This window comes from Bison bison, unplaced genomic scaffold, assembly GCF_000754665.1.
Source record: "Bison bison bison isolate TAMUID 2011002044 unplaced genomic scaffold, Bison_UMD1.0 scf7180017864279, whole genome shotgun sequence".
Lineage (NCBI taxonomy): Eukaryota > Metazoa > Chordata > Mammalia > Artiodactyla > Bovidae > Bison > Bison bison.
This window is the reverse complement of record NW_011494851.1, coordinates 4,276,736-4,289,949: the sequence shown is the minus strand read 5'-3', so window position 1 is coordinate 4,289,949 and position 13,214 is coordinate 4,276,736. Positions and strand designations below refer to the sequence as shown.

General features: G+C 37.9%; 1 protein-coding gene across 1 annotated transcript in view; it reads left to right on the top strand.

Moving 5' to 3' along the window:
* Positions 1-11,874, top strand: part of LOC104995185 (transmembrane protease serine 11D-like) — a 44,487-nt gene extending 32,613 nt beyond the window's left edge. Inside the window, exons 7-11 of the mRNA XM_010848911.1 lie at positions 1,332-1,370; positions 4,715-4,892; positions 8,166-8,429; positions 9,572-9,710; positions 11,713-11,874. Coding sequence (XP_010847213.1) covers positions 1,332-1,370; positions 4,715-4,892; positions 8,166-8,429; positions 9,572-9,710; positions 11,713-11,874 — 782 coding nt within the window. The remainder of the gene's footprint in view (positions 1-1,331; positions 1,371-4,714; positions 4,893-8,165; positions 8,430-9,571; positions 9,711-11,712) is intronic.
* Positions 11,875-13,214: the final 1,340 nt, after the last annotated feature.

Sequence of the window (13,214 nt, the reverse complement as noted above, 5' to 3'; positions counted from 1 at the left end):
TGAAAAAAAAAAAAAAGAATATAGGTGTCGAATGATGAAAGCATGTACTCAAGTAGTAGCTAAAGGGATGGGAAAGATGGGGCTAATTCAAAGGATAGTTAGATGCTGGAAGGTACAAAATTCGGAAGCCACTAAGATGTGGGAAATAATGAGAAAGGAGTTAGAGACCGTTTCAGATTTCTAGCTATTGGTGGAAGTGATGTCATTTACTAAGTGTGTGTGTGTGTGTTAGTGGCTCAGTCGTGTGCAACTCTTTGAGACCTCATGGACCATAGCCCACTGGGATCCTCTGTCCATGGGATTTTCCAGGCAAGGATATCAGAGTGGGTTGTCAGTCTCTTCTCCAAAGGATCTTTCCAATCCAGGGATCAAACCTGCAGTTTGATCCTGCAGTGCAGGCAAATTCTTTATCATCTGAGCCACCAGGGAAGTAGTAAATCGGGGCTAAAATTTGGTGACATTGAGTTTGCAATGGCTCTAGGACATTCAGAGGAAACAGCTCTGTAAGCAAATATTGAACTGGAATAGATAGGCCTTCAGTGTCTGGTACCAACATAGTTTCTTTCTGTGCTCCCCCATCACTTTCCTACATGCAACATTTGTATTATCTCTACTGACTTCATTGCTCTACAAACATCTTATACCTTCACGCATTTGTGCCACTATACCTTTCACCTGGAATGCCTTTCATCTCTTGGCTGCCTGAAAAATTGCTTTTAGGTATTCAAAATACAATTCAAATATTATTTCACCACGATAACATCCGTGAATCAGACAGAATTACTAATGCTCTCCTTTCTCCTCTCTACTTTGCATTTAAATTTATTTGAATGATTCCTTAATTAATTTCTTTCTATAAATTATGTGAGAGCAAACCCCCTGTATTTTGTTATACCTGCAGTACTACAAATAATATCAGTCGAGGAATACAGATATAGTTATATATATACATATATATTAGAATAATTGAAAAATTAATTTCTCTTAGAGATTTATTGCTTTGTATCTCAATGACTATGTTTCTGTTTTCCCAAGTAAACTGAGTGACTTGAGAACAGAAATATCTTTTAAATATCTTTTAACTGTTTGATGAGAAGTTAATGCACAAACTTTAGTGTGATTAATGACAAATTGGGGCAAGATAATAAAGGCAGGTTTTTGGGACTCAGATTCTCTCAGCAGGTCTGGGGTGGAGCCTAGGAATCTAAATTTAGCAGTCCTACAAATGATTCTGATTATGGTTGTCTTAGGACTATACTTTAAGAGATTAATGTGAAATGATATACAGTCTTTTTTGTATTGATCTGACTCCCCCTCTTTTTTAACACTAGCAATAACTGGCCAGGATACAGTACAACTGTTCACTCGAGGTAAGATTTTAAATTACTTTGTAAATGTGGTTTACCAAAATAACAAGGGTAAATGTTCAAGTGATTTGTACTCTTTGCCAAGGAAGTATCTATTGAGATGGTATCAGTATTCTTAGTTTACTCATGTAGGTTGTTGTTGAAATTAGACACTGCTGACCTCATTGGGCTATGAAGTGATATTTAGGTTTTCTCCTATTTTTAGAAGGAGGAAGAAGTATTAGTGCCATTCCACCCACTCTGTATCAAGTTTGGTCTCATTAAAGTTTTCTTGGCAGCTTTGGAAAGTTTCTCCAGCCCTGATTCTATGGTCGCATTTTAGCAGACTTGCAAATTACGTTTGGCTGCACCATTTATATAGCTTTTCCTAATTACCAGAATAGTTTGCTTTGTGATAGATTTAAGTTAATCATAGAGTATAATAAAAAAATTACAAAAAGCATTGTGAGTTTTATGTCTATAACATAACAGAAAAGTCAGGGTTTTCCAATGTCATTATATATACTTTCAGGCTAGGATAGCAGACATATGCTGCTGCTGCTAAGTCGCTTCAGTCGTGTCCGACTCTGTGCAACCCCATGGACTGCAGCCTACCAGGCTCCTCCATCCATGGGATTTTCCAGGCAACAGTACTGGAGTGGGGTGCCATTGCCTTCTCCTAATATATCTTGATAGCTGGCCTATCTCAGATACTTAAGTAATATAAGTTAATACTTCCTCTATGGGTGTTTTTCAACTTCACATATATTTATTTTAATAATTAATGCTTCTTTTTTATCAGAATGTGCTTAAATAATTTACTAGGGGCTTCCCTGGTGGCCCGGATGGTAAAGAATCCACTTGCAACTGGGAGACCCAGGTTCGATCTCTGGGTCGAGAAGATCTCCTGGAGAAGGGGATGGCAACCCACTCTAGTATTCTTGCCTGCAGAATCCCATGGACAAAATAATTTACTAGAGAACTTCCTTGGAGTATGCAGCAAAGGAACCTATATGCCATTTATATTCTTAATAGAAGTCTATTCCTCCTTTATCTGGGAGATCTGTTGGAAAATAAATGCCTTTGGATGGCATCCTATTGAAGTCATATCACTTACCTTAAAGCTGGTCAGCAAAAGAAATTTTTCATGGTGATTTACCTCTACATTTCTTAGTAACATACTAACCAAGAGGAAATAAACCATGAAAGTAGGAGTTGAGTGATCAAGCCCACTCCAGCGCATTTCAGCTTTGGCCACTGGAGTGTCATGGGCTTTCTTAAGATGTTTAAATAAACCTAATCTAGATACTTAAAAACCCTCAATCACCCTCGAGAATATTCTGTGGACCTAAAGTAATTCCTTTTCTGGGGCCCATTTGGTAAGATAGAGTCAGTTATGGATGTGGACTGGGTCGTCCGTGATGAACTGCATTACCACCACAGCCTTCATGATAAGAGTAGTTTCCCTCTAATGTCACTATGCACATGAATCACTTGTTAAATACAGCTGCTAAGAAGTTCTGGGAACCTAATGTATGGCTTGGTGACTCTAGTTAGTAATATGGTATTATACATTTGAAAGCTGCTGAGAGTAGGTCATAAGTATTCCTACCAAACATACACACAAAAATGAGTTAACTGTGTTAGGTATTGTGGGCTTCCCAAGTGACTCAGTGGTAAAGACTCCACCTGCCAGTGCAAAGATGCAGGAGACCGGGGTTCAATCCCTGGGTCAGGAAGTTCCCCTGGAGGAGGAATGACAACCTACACCAGTATTCTTGCTTGGAGAATCCCATGGGCAGAGGAGTCTGGCGGGCTACAGTCCATAGGGTCTCAGAGTTGGACACAACTAAGTGACATGCCCATGCATGCATGTGTGAGGTGTTGCTGCTGCTAAGTCGCTTCAGCCGTGTCCGACTCTGTTCGACACCATAGACAGCAGCCCATCGGGCTCCCCCATCCCTGGGACTCTCCAGGCAAGAACACTGGAGTGGGTTGCCATTTCCTTCTCCAATGCATGAAAGTGAAAAGTGAAAGTGAATTTGCTCAGTCGTGTCCGACTCTTAGCGACCCCATTGACTGCAGCTTACCAGGCTCCTCCATCCACGGGATTTTCCAGGCAAGAGTACTGGAGTGGGATGCCATTGCCTTCTCCGTGAGGTGTTAGATGTGTTAATTATATTGAACTTGGTAATCATTCTGCAGTGTATTTGTATGTAATATCATCACATTGTACACTTAAAATATATACAATTTTATTTGTCAATTCTTTAGTAAAGTTCGAGGAAAAATGCAATTTTTGATTTGTTCCCTAAGGTGGGTCTGAGAGTCAACATTTCTTTTTGTTGTTGTTCATCTTTATTGTGGTATTATAATATATTTAAAGTGTACAATGTCATGATTTGATATATATATATATACATATATATATTATGAAAAGGGTTCCCTCATCTAGCTAATTAACACACTCATCACCTCATGTATTTATTACCTCCCTCCCTTTTTTTTGGCAAGAACATTTAAGTTCTACTCTCCAGTAAATTTCAATTATATGATACAGTGCTGTCAGACATAGTCATAATGTTATACATTTGATTCTCAGACCTTATTCAGCTTATATCTGAAAGTTTATATCCTTTAACCAAACTCTTCCTATTTCCCCTACACCCTGGCAACCACTTTCTACTGTTTCTGGGTGTTTGGCTTTTTTTTTAAATTTCCACACAGAAGTGATACCATGCAGTATTTGCCTTTGTCTGGCTTATTTCCTTAGGACAATACCCTACAGTTTCATCCATGTTGTTGCAAGAGACCGGATTTCCTTCCTTTTTAAGGCTGAAAAACATTTCAATGTGTGTGCATGTTTCTATGTGCATATATACCACACTGTTTCTTAATCCACGCATCTACTGATAATCACTTAGATTGTTTCCACTCAGAGCCAACATTTCTATCAAGCTCTTTGGGGACACTTATGTTGCAGGTCCACAGAACACACTTTGAATAGCAAGGCTATTGAGAAGATGGATATTCCCCAGGGAACATGTGGCCTCAGCTAGTTCCTCTAGCACTGACCTACCTTAACCCCCACTCATGACAAATTCCAAAGAACTCTGAATCTGCTCCACAATTTGAAGCCTCCATGACAATCAAGTTCAGAAATGTTTTCTAAAATGAAATCTATAGGTAACAGTCAGATAAGTATTCTAAAAGTATAACACATTGATCATGCTTTTGGAAAGCCTAGCATGTCCTAAGAAAGAATACATAAAAGACATAAAAGTCATAAATTATGGTGAAATTCTTACAGCATCTCCCAGATGTAAGCGTCATGATCTTCCTTGCACATTACTTCCCTTTCCCATTAGAATGTGGGGTCCGCTCAGACCTGATAACCTTGTCTGAGGAGAGAATCATAGGAGGCAGTAAAGCTGAGGAAGGAGACTGGCCATGGCAAGTCAGTCTACAGTGGAGCAGTTCTCACCGCTGCGGAGGAGCCTTGATCAGTAATAGGTGGATCCTGTCAGCAGCTCACTGCTTCAGAAGGTAAGACTGCAGTTCCCTATCCATCTTAGCATGCCCTAGTTGTTTCAACAAATACTTACGTCTGTGTTAGAGGGTATCAATCAATCACATAGTACTAGAGATACTAACTTGCCCAGAATAACACTGCTAATGTGCAACACAGGTAAGGTTCATAAATTCAACTGGTTCCAAACCTTGCTGAAATAAAGGAAAAGAAGGGTAGGAGAGAGGCAGACAGAGAAAAAGAAGAGTACCTTTTAGCATCTTTACTAAAATGACCTGAGTAAAAGAAGTTTAGTGTAAAAAAAAAATCCATGTATTTGTTTGTTGTCAAATATTTTTTCTTTAGAATTTCTAACTAGCACTTACTCTTCTGCAAATTGCTATACCTCACAAAAGTATCTCCTGGACAATATATATAATTTCTATTTTTTCATATAACTCCACTATCAAAACTCCACAAAACTCTCAAATTATTTGGTTACATTTTGTTTTTATTCAACCTTAAGAGCATGTTGAATTATCAGCTTCCAATTCACAGAATCTTATTTTCATCAGTTTGTATAAGACTTTTCTCTCATTTTATTTTTCTCCTGTCATACCTGAATTCCAATTCTAGTGCCTTCCCTGCCCCCATAGGCCTCACCCAAATACTTGACATGTGTCTTTAAATATGCAATTACCTGTAAAACCTTTAGTTTGTGTGTGTGCTTCTTTAATTTATACAAGTAAAACTGTGTATCAGTCTCATATTGTTCCTTAATGTTTTTGCTCAACACTTGCAATTTTAATCTGGTCCACAACTACATCCACCATATCCCTTCATCCAGCTAGGCTGCGCCAACTTCCTACAGCCACAGATTGCAGCACATACAACTTTTTCTCATGCCTGCATATGAGCCTCTCTACAAACCTTCATCACATCACTGCAGATGGTGACTGCAGCAATGAAATTAAAAGATACTTGCTCCTTGGAAGGAAAGCTATGACAAACCTAGACAGCATATTCAAAAGCAGAGATATCACTTTGCCAACAAAGGTCCATATAGTCAAAGCTATGGTTTTTCCAGTAGTCATGTATGGATGTGAGAGTTGGACCATAAAGAAGACTGAGTGCCAAAGAATTGATGCTTTTGAGCTGTGGTGTTGAAGAGGACTCTTGAGAGTCCCTTGGACTGCAAAGAGATCACACCAGTCAATTCTTAAGGAAATCAACCCTGAATTTTCACTGAAAGGACTGACACTGAAGCTGAAGCTCCCCAATACTTTGGCCCCCTGATGCAGAGAGCCAACTCACTGGAAAAGACTCTGATGCTGGGAAAGACTGAATGCAGAAGGAGAGGGAGACAACAGAGGATGAGATGGTTGGATGGCATCACCAACTCAATGGATATGAGTTTAAGCAAACTCCAAGAGATGGCGTAGGACAGGGAAGCCTGGCATGCTGCAGTTCATGGAGTCACAAAGAGTCAGACATGACTGAGAGACTGAACATCAACAAATAAACCTTCAAGAATTTCTTTGACACATGCACCCAGAAGTGTATATACAGTGTGCTAAATACACTGCAGTGCTTTCCAGAATTTTGTATCTTCACATTTAATGCAAAAGAGTTTGAACTTCTTTCTCACCAACACAATATTATCCTTTTTTAATTTTTTCTATTCTTGTGAATATACATTAGATGCTCATTACTGTTATAATTTTCACTTCTCCACTTACTAGTGAGTTTGAGTATTTTTCATGTCTACTGGCTGTTTGGCCTTCTCCTCCCATAAACGCCTATTAATATTTTTGTTCATTTTATAATGGTTCTCTTTCCATTTATTGTTGGCTTATAGAATTCTGTTTATTCTACAAAAATTTTAGATGTTAAACATTGCAAGTATTTTCTCATGGTTTTTCATTCATCTGATAAATATATCTATGGTGCAGTTAATTTTGTTTTTAGTTTTATATATCTTTTAATTGATTTGCTTTTTTAATGTTCAGTTCAGTTCAGTCGCTCGGTCGTGTCCAACTCTTTGCGACCCCATGAATCGCAACACGCCAGGCCTCCCTGTCCATCACCAACTCCCGGAGTTCATGCAGACTCACGTCCATCGAGTCAGTGATGCCATCCAGCCATCTCATCCTCTGTCATCCCCTTTTCCTCCTGCCCCCAATCCCTCCCAGCATCAGAGTCTTTTCCAATGAGTCAACTCTTCGCATGAGGTGGCCAAAGTACTGGATTTTCAGCTTTAGCATCATTCCTTGCAAAGAAATCCCAGGGCTGATCTCCTTCAGAATGGACTGGTTGGATCTCCTTGCAATCCAAGGGACTCTCAAGAGTCTTCTCCAATACCACAGTTCAAAAGCATGTTACAGACCTTTTTACTGAAGTATAGAAGATGCACAATATTATATATTATAGGTGCACAACATAGTAATTCACAGTTTTTAAAGGTTATACTCCATTCATTATAAAATATTGGCTACATTCCCTGTATTGTACAATATATCCTTATAGTTTATTTATTTTATACACAACAGTTTATAGTTCTTAATCCCTGCTCTATCTTGTGACTCCCCACCTTTCTCCCCCTAGTAACCATTAGTTTGCGCTCTATGTACGGCACACTTAATATTGATTTCATGAAATTCATTCTTCTTAACTGTTCAGTTTGTATTTTGGGAGTTTGGCAAAAAGTCCCTATTCCTAGATCATAAAGATAATGCCTTACATTTTGTATATATTAGTGCTCTCTCTCTCTCTCTCTCTGTATTCATACACACAAACATATGCACCAAAATCTTCAACAAGCAACATATTTAGTACAGAAAAATCATTTATCCACTGATAAGACAGGGAGCTCATTCATCACTACTATTTAAATGGAGCTTCTACCTAAAGGAAAGGAAAAAAAATAACAGAAGGAATCAGTTAAAACTAAAGTGAACATTGTTTCAGACTTCTTAGTTGCTTAAATGGAAGGATGTAGAAAAGGGAGAAATAAAAGAAAAGTTTTGCTAAACTAGTGTTCATCAAAGTACCAGGATATCCTCATTGAAATAACAGAATACCAGGATGTTCATCACCCCACAATATGTTTGCTAAAGCATTTCTATGTTTCTTTAGACCAATGATCATTGTGCCAGTAAAGAGTTACAGAAATAGATCCCAAAGAAATGTCAATTAAATAGTTCCTAGATTGGGAGGGGGTTGGGGGCAGGGCTGGATGACAAACGCAAAATCCAAACATTTGAAATTCTCACTAGTTCTCTATTCAAATAGCATGTTTTCATATTTTTTAGCTACTCTGATCCTCGCCAATGGATTGCCACCTTTGGTACTTCCACAATATCTCCTCAACAGAGAGTAGGAGTAATGAATATTTTAATCCATGACAATTATAAACCTGAAACTCATGAAAACGATATTGCACTCGTACAACTTGATAGAGAAGTCACCTTTAACAGATATATTCATACAGTGTGTCTCCCAGAGGCTAACCAGGCCATTTTACCTGGTTCCACTGCTTATGTAACAGGATGGGGATCTCAGAGTTATAGCGGTAAGTATCTCAGGAAAAATCAAAACAAAGACAACAGCTGTATCTCCTGGTACTTGCCACTATGCATTTTTTCTAATGAAGGGACACCTTAAAGGCAGGTTTCTACGGAGAGAACTATCCTACAATTTGATCATCCTAAGCTCTAACAAGAGTTCCCTCAGCAAAGAAAGTGCTGTCCCTAGAAACTATAGGGAATTCTCAAATATAGTAATAGGGAAATGTGAAAGGAAGTGACAAAAAAATATGAGTTCTCCAATGATCCAGAGACTCTATAAGGACTCAAGTGGCTCCCCTAAAAGGAAAATTTTAAAAATTTAAGATAGAATTTGGATAGGTATCCTTTAAGGATTTTAACAACTTTTAAGGTATTACCAGCCATTTAAGTTATTCTGAAATGAAATAAAATTCTGCCTTTACAGCAAGAAATTCTATGTGTCCACAAGTGTTTTTCACACTTGTTTTTGAAGTGAATAAAATCAGATAAAAAATAAGGATGACATGAAAGAGCAAATATGACCAAAGGGAAAACAAGAGTATCAGCTAGGGACTGGAAGGGTAGAATTAACAATATGTGCATGTTTCTACCCATGTTGTAGACCATCTCTCCAAGGAATAAAACAAAAGCCTCATTGTCCTAAAAAAAAGTTCATTGTATTTCCATGGCCCAAAGTAATTTGGTATAATAGATAAAATTTGTGCCAATAAGAAAAAATGGCAATGCCATTGTGAAGAAACATCAATATGCAATAAATTCATTCTTTAGCCTTGAAACCAGATTGGTTACTCTTTTGTTACTAGATTAAAGGTTACTCAACATGTAATTTTCTAATTCAGAATCACTCAGTGGACATTTCAGAGTCTACTAATCTATTTTAAGGAAGCAGACGCTTTTCCCTAAGGGGCACTATATGACAAAGCTAAAATAAAACAAACAAAACAAAGATACTGATGTATGTAAAGGGGTTATCCGTCTCTAATGCAGAAATCATTGCTAAGGAAAAGACTCCCAGGACATCTTCAGTAGCCTTCTTTGCTGAATAAGAGATATATTTGGAGTACAAATATTCTTTCCTATATTCACCATAGCTTCATTAATTCATCTACCCTGAAGTCCATTTTATTTCTCCCTTTATACTTAATAGGCAGCACAGTTTCAGATCTAAACCAAGGACGGGTCAATATAATAAGTAATACTGTATGTAACGCACCAGCTGGTTATAATGGAGCCGTCCTGTCTGGAATGCTATGTGCTGGACTACCTGAAGGTGGAGTGGACGCGTGCCAGGTAAGTTCAAGACAACCTTATCCATGTCATTGTTCAAGTTTATAAGCACTTACTAGCATGTCTTACCACGACAGACATAGTAGTAGTAGTAGTGTTAGTTGCACAGTTGTGTGCAATTCTTTGTGACCCCATGGACTGTAGCCTGCCAGGCTCCTTTTGTCCATGGGATTCTCCAGGCAAGAATGCTGGAGTGGATTGCCATTCCCTTCTCCAGGGGATCTTCTCAACCCAGGGATCGAACCCAGGTCTCCTGCATTGAAGGCAGATTCTTTACCATCTGCGATACAACATAATTTCACCCTAAATGTCTAGATTTTACAGATTCTTATATGAAATTTTCCTGCATGTTCCATTCTGGGCCTCACTGATTTTCAGCTAAAATACTATAATGCCTAGAGTTTATGTCTCAAAGTAGCACTTTACGTAAGAATTTATGAGATCTTATTTGTTTTTGTTCATTCATTCATTTTTTTAATTGCATCACTTAATTTCTATGTGCCAGTCTTTGTACTTATACAACATCACTTGAGCTCAGCAGGTGTATGGTTTAGAAGAGAGAACACAGGCATAAATGTCTGTTCAGTGAGGCGGTAGAGCTGGCCAAATATAGGAAACATTGCATCTATTAAACTAAGTCCCTCTTAGTTTAATATTTGCTTGCCCTCTCTTGGTAACATGTTTTGTAGAGAAATCTCTTACTATAGAAGAAACAGCAGAAAAACACAGTGATGGGAAAGTGCTGAGAACTGGCAAACTGGAGCCAGGAGCTAATCGGCTCCACACAGGGACTGTCATGCAAGCTGGTGATTCAGACACTAAATTTCTCCCCATATAAACCAGTAATAAAGCACTCATGGAAGAACTAACTACTAAGAGCAGTCAAATGAATACCAAACTATTCTATAAGCATAGCTGGTGATAATAGCTGACTTTTATTAGTACTGACCATTTAGCAGGATGTACTCAGAGTGCTAGGTGTGTTAAACTCTATTAAACACATAAAATTATTATTTACAGAGGAAGAAGCTGAAATACAGAGGGCTGTTATGTGGCTTACTGGAAATCATATAGTTATTAAGTAGAGGATTAAAACCTAGACCAATTCAAGAACCTCAGACTTAACTCATCATGCAACATGGAAGATATACCAATTTTTCTCTCCATATGGACTAATACATGTAAAAATATTTAGTTGGTTGATTTATTATCAATATTATAAGTGGCTCATAAACATTTCATAAGGAATGCTTTACTCATTGCCATATAAATTTCTTTTCTATTATTCACCAAAAGGGTATTTTTGATATATCAATACTATACATGAAACACTATGCGTTATGCTATGAATAGGAAGATAAATGAGATTTCTAAAAACATGTTCATTCAATAAATATTTTCTTAGCCTTCCCTTTGGGCTAGAAGCTTAGAGAATAGCAGTGTCCAGAACATGTATGCCTCCCTTCCCTGATGAACCTTACAGTATAGCCTGAAAAATAGACACTGAACAGTATCATAAATGCAGTGAGGGTTGCAGAGATGTGCAACTGCTACAATGAGGGGAGCTGACTCGGTGGGAGTAAATTCAAAAGGCATGCAAATGTGCTTGTATAAAATAAAGAAGTAGCAATGAAGGAGATATACACAGGGTGTGAGAACACTGGCAGTAAAAAATAATCTAGCCCAAAGCTAGAAGGGGTGACACTGGGGAAGAAAGGTGGAAGTCAGGGGTAACCCCCTGAAGGAGGGGAGCCTGGTCAGGGTAGCAGGCTGGTGAAGTCTAGGAGATGTGCTTCTCATCTTCTTACACTTGCTGAAGGAATAACATGTGTACTTGGAGGATTTTTTTAATTTTTGCATGACTTAGTATATAGCATTTCAACAAGAAATGTAAGACTAACTTTTCTGTCATTGTGTATGTGATTTCTACTATCATAGGAATAAACTTCTTCATACTTTGGGGTTGTCTTCAAGTTTAAATAATCTTTCATCCTATTTCCTTCAGGGTGACTCTGGTGGCCCTCTAGTACAAGAAGACTCACGGCAACACTGGTTCATCGTGGGGATAGTAAGCTGGGGGTATCAATGTGGTCTGCCAGATAAACCAGGAGTATACACTAGAGTGACAGCCTACCGTGACTGGATAACCCAACAAACTGGGATCTAGTGCAATAAATACATCTTGGTTCAAGAGTCTGAATGCAGACATGCCTGTCTAAAATTCTAAAACTTTCCAGCTGCAAAAGAAACTAAGTGTTCTATTTTAAGTTTCACACTATTTAATCTTTCTCTGTTACTATGGGTTTATATTTTCTCAAGAAAATTACATGAATGTTGCATAGTACTGGGGCTATATGCCAGGGGAAACAAAATAAACTAGTCACAGAGGTAACAATTATGCTATACTTGTGATAACCTAAGTACTACTAGTGAGAAAAGCAGGTACCCAGAGAGTGAAAACTAGAGGCAACTGCACAAGTCTCCAGGGCCAGAGGAGTTTCCTCTAAGGAAACCTCATCGAAGCTGAGAAAGGGGCAAAGTATAGAAACTTGCAAAGGAAAAACTTGTAGATAACATTCAGGACAGAATACCGTGAGGCAAGAAAAATACTAGTTTTTAAAATTTCTGGTTACTTAATATTTTATATGAGGTGTGAGTCCTAAAAGTTATGTATGAAGTCACTGTAGTCACACAGCAATCTTAATTATCCTGTAGCAACATGCTCCCATGAGAACTAACCAATGAATTTCAGGCACTTAACAATCCAAACTAGAATATTCACTCCTCATCAGAGAACCAAAAATTATAATTTTCATAACTATTATTTAAAATACCTTCATCTATGTGAATGAGAGAATTTGTCCCCTCCATAGAGAAACTGAGTAAATATACCTAACACAACATTCTCAGGTAACTTACAATTGTGTACATACATGTTGCTTTTTAACAACTAAATATGAGTAACTTTAAGATCTAAAGATCACCAGTGGCAGTTATTTTTGAAAGTTTAGGGATCCTCTGTAGCTAAACTCAAGTAATGAAAGTCATGAGGGAAAAAATAGGAAGGATTGCTTTGCAAAAAAGTAAAAATAAAAAGGGTAAATAGCTTTATTTCAATACAATTATCTTAGTGAAGAAACTTTTCTCTCTCTCCTTTTTCCTCCCTCTTTCTCCCCCCTCCCTCCATCCCTCCCTCTCCCCATCTCCTTCCTTCCCTCTTTTAATAGATGCACATCCAAAGAACATGCATAAAATGTATTAACATTTAATGGCACAGCAATTTATGTAATATGAATTATGAATGTTACTGAATTTTTATGGGATTCTAGCATGATCATCTATGTGTCAGAGCGTCCACCTTTTAAAAGCCAATTCATGACACCTGGATGTCAGAACAACTACATGCATTATGATGAAAATGTCTTGTATTTACTCATGTAAAATTGTGAGATCATTTACTTTATAGAAGCTGAAAATTTAACTGACTCTCAGTGAAAGGTACAAATA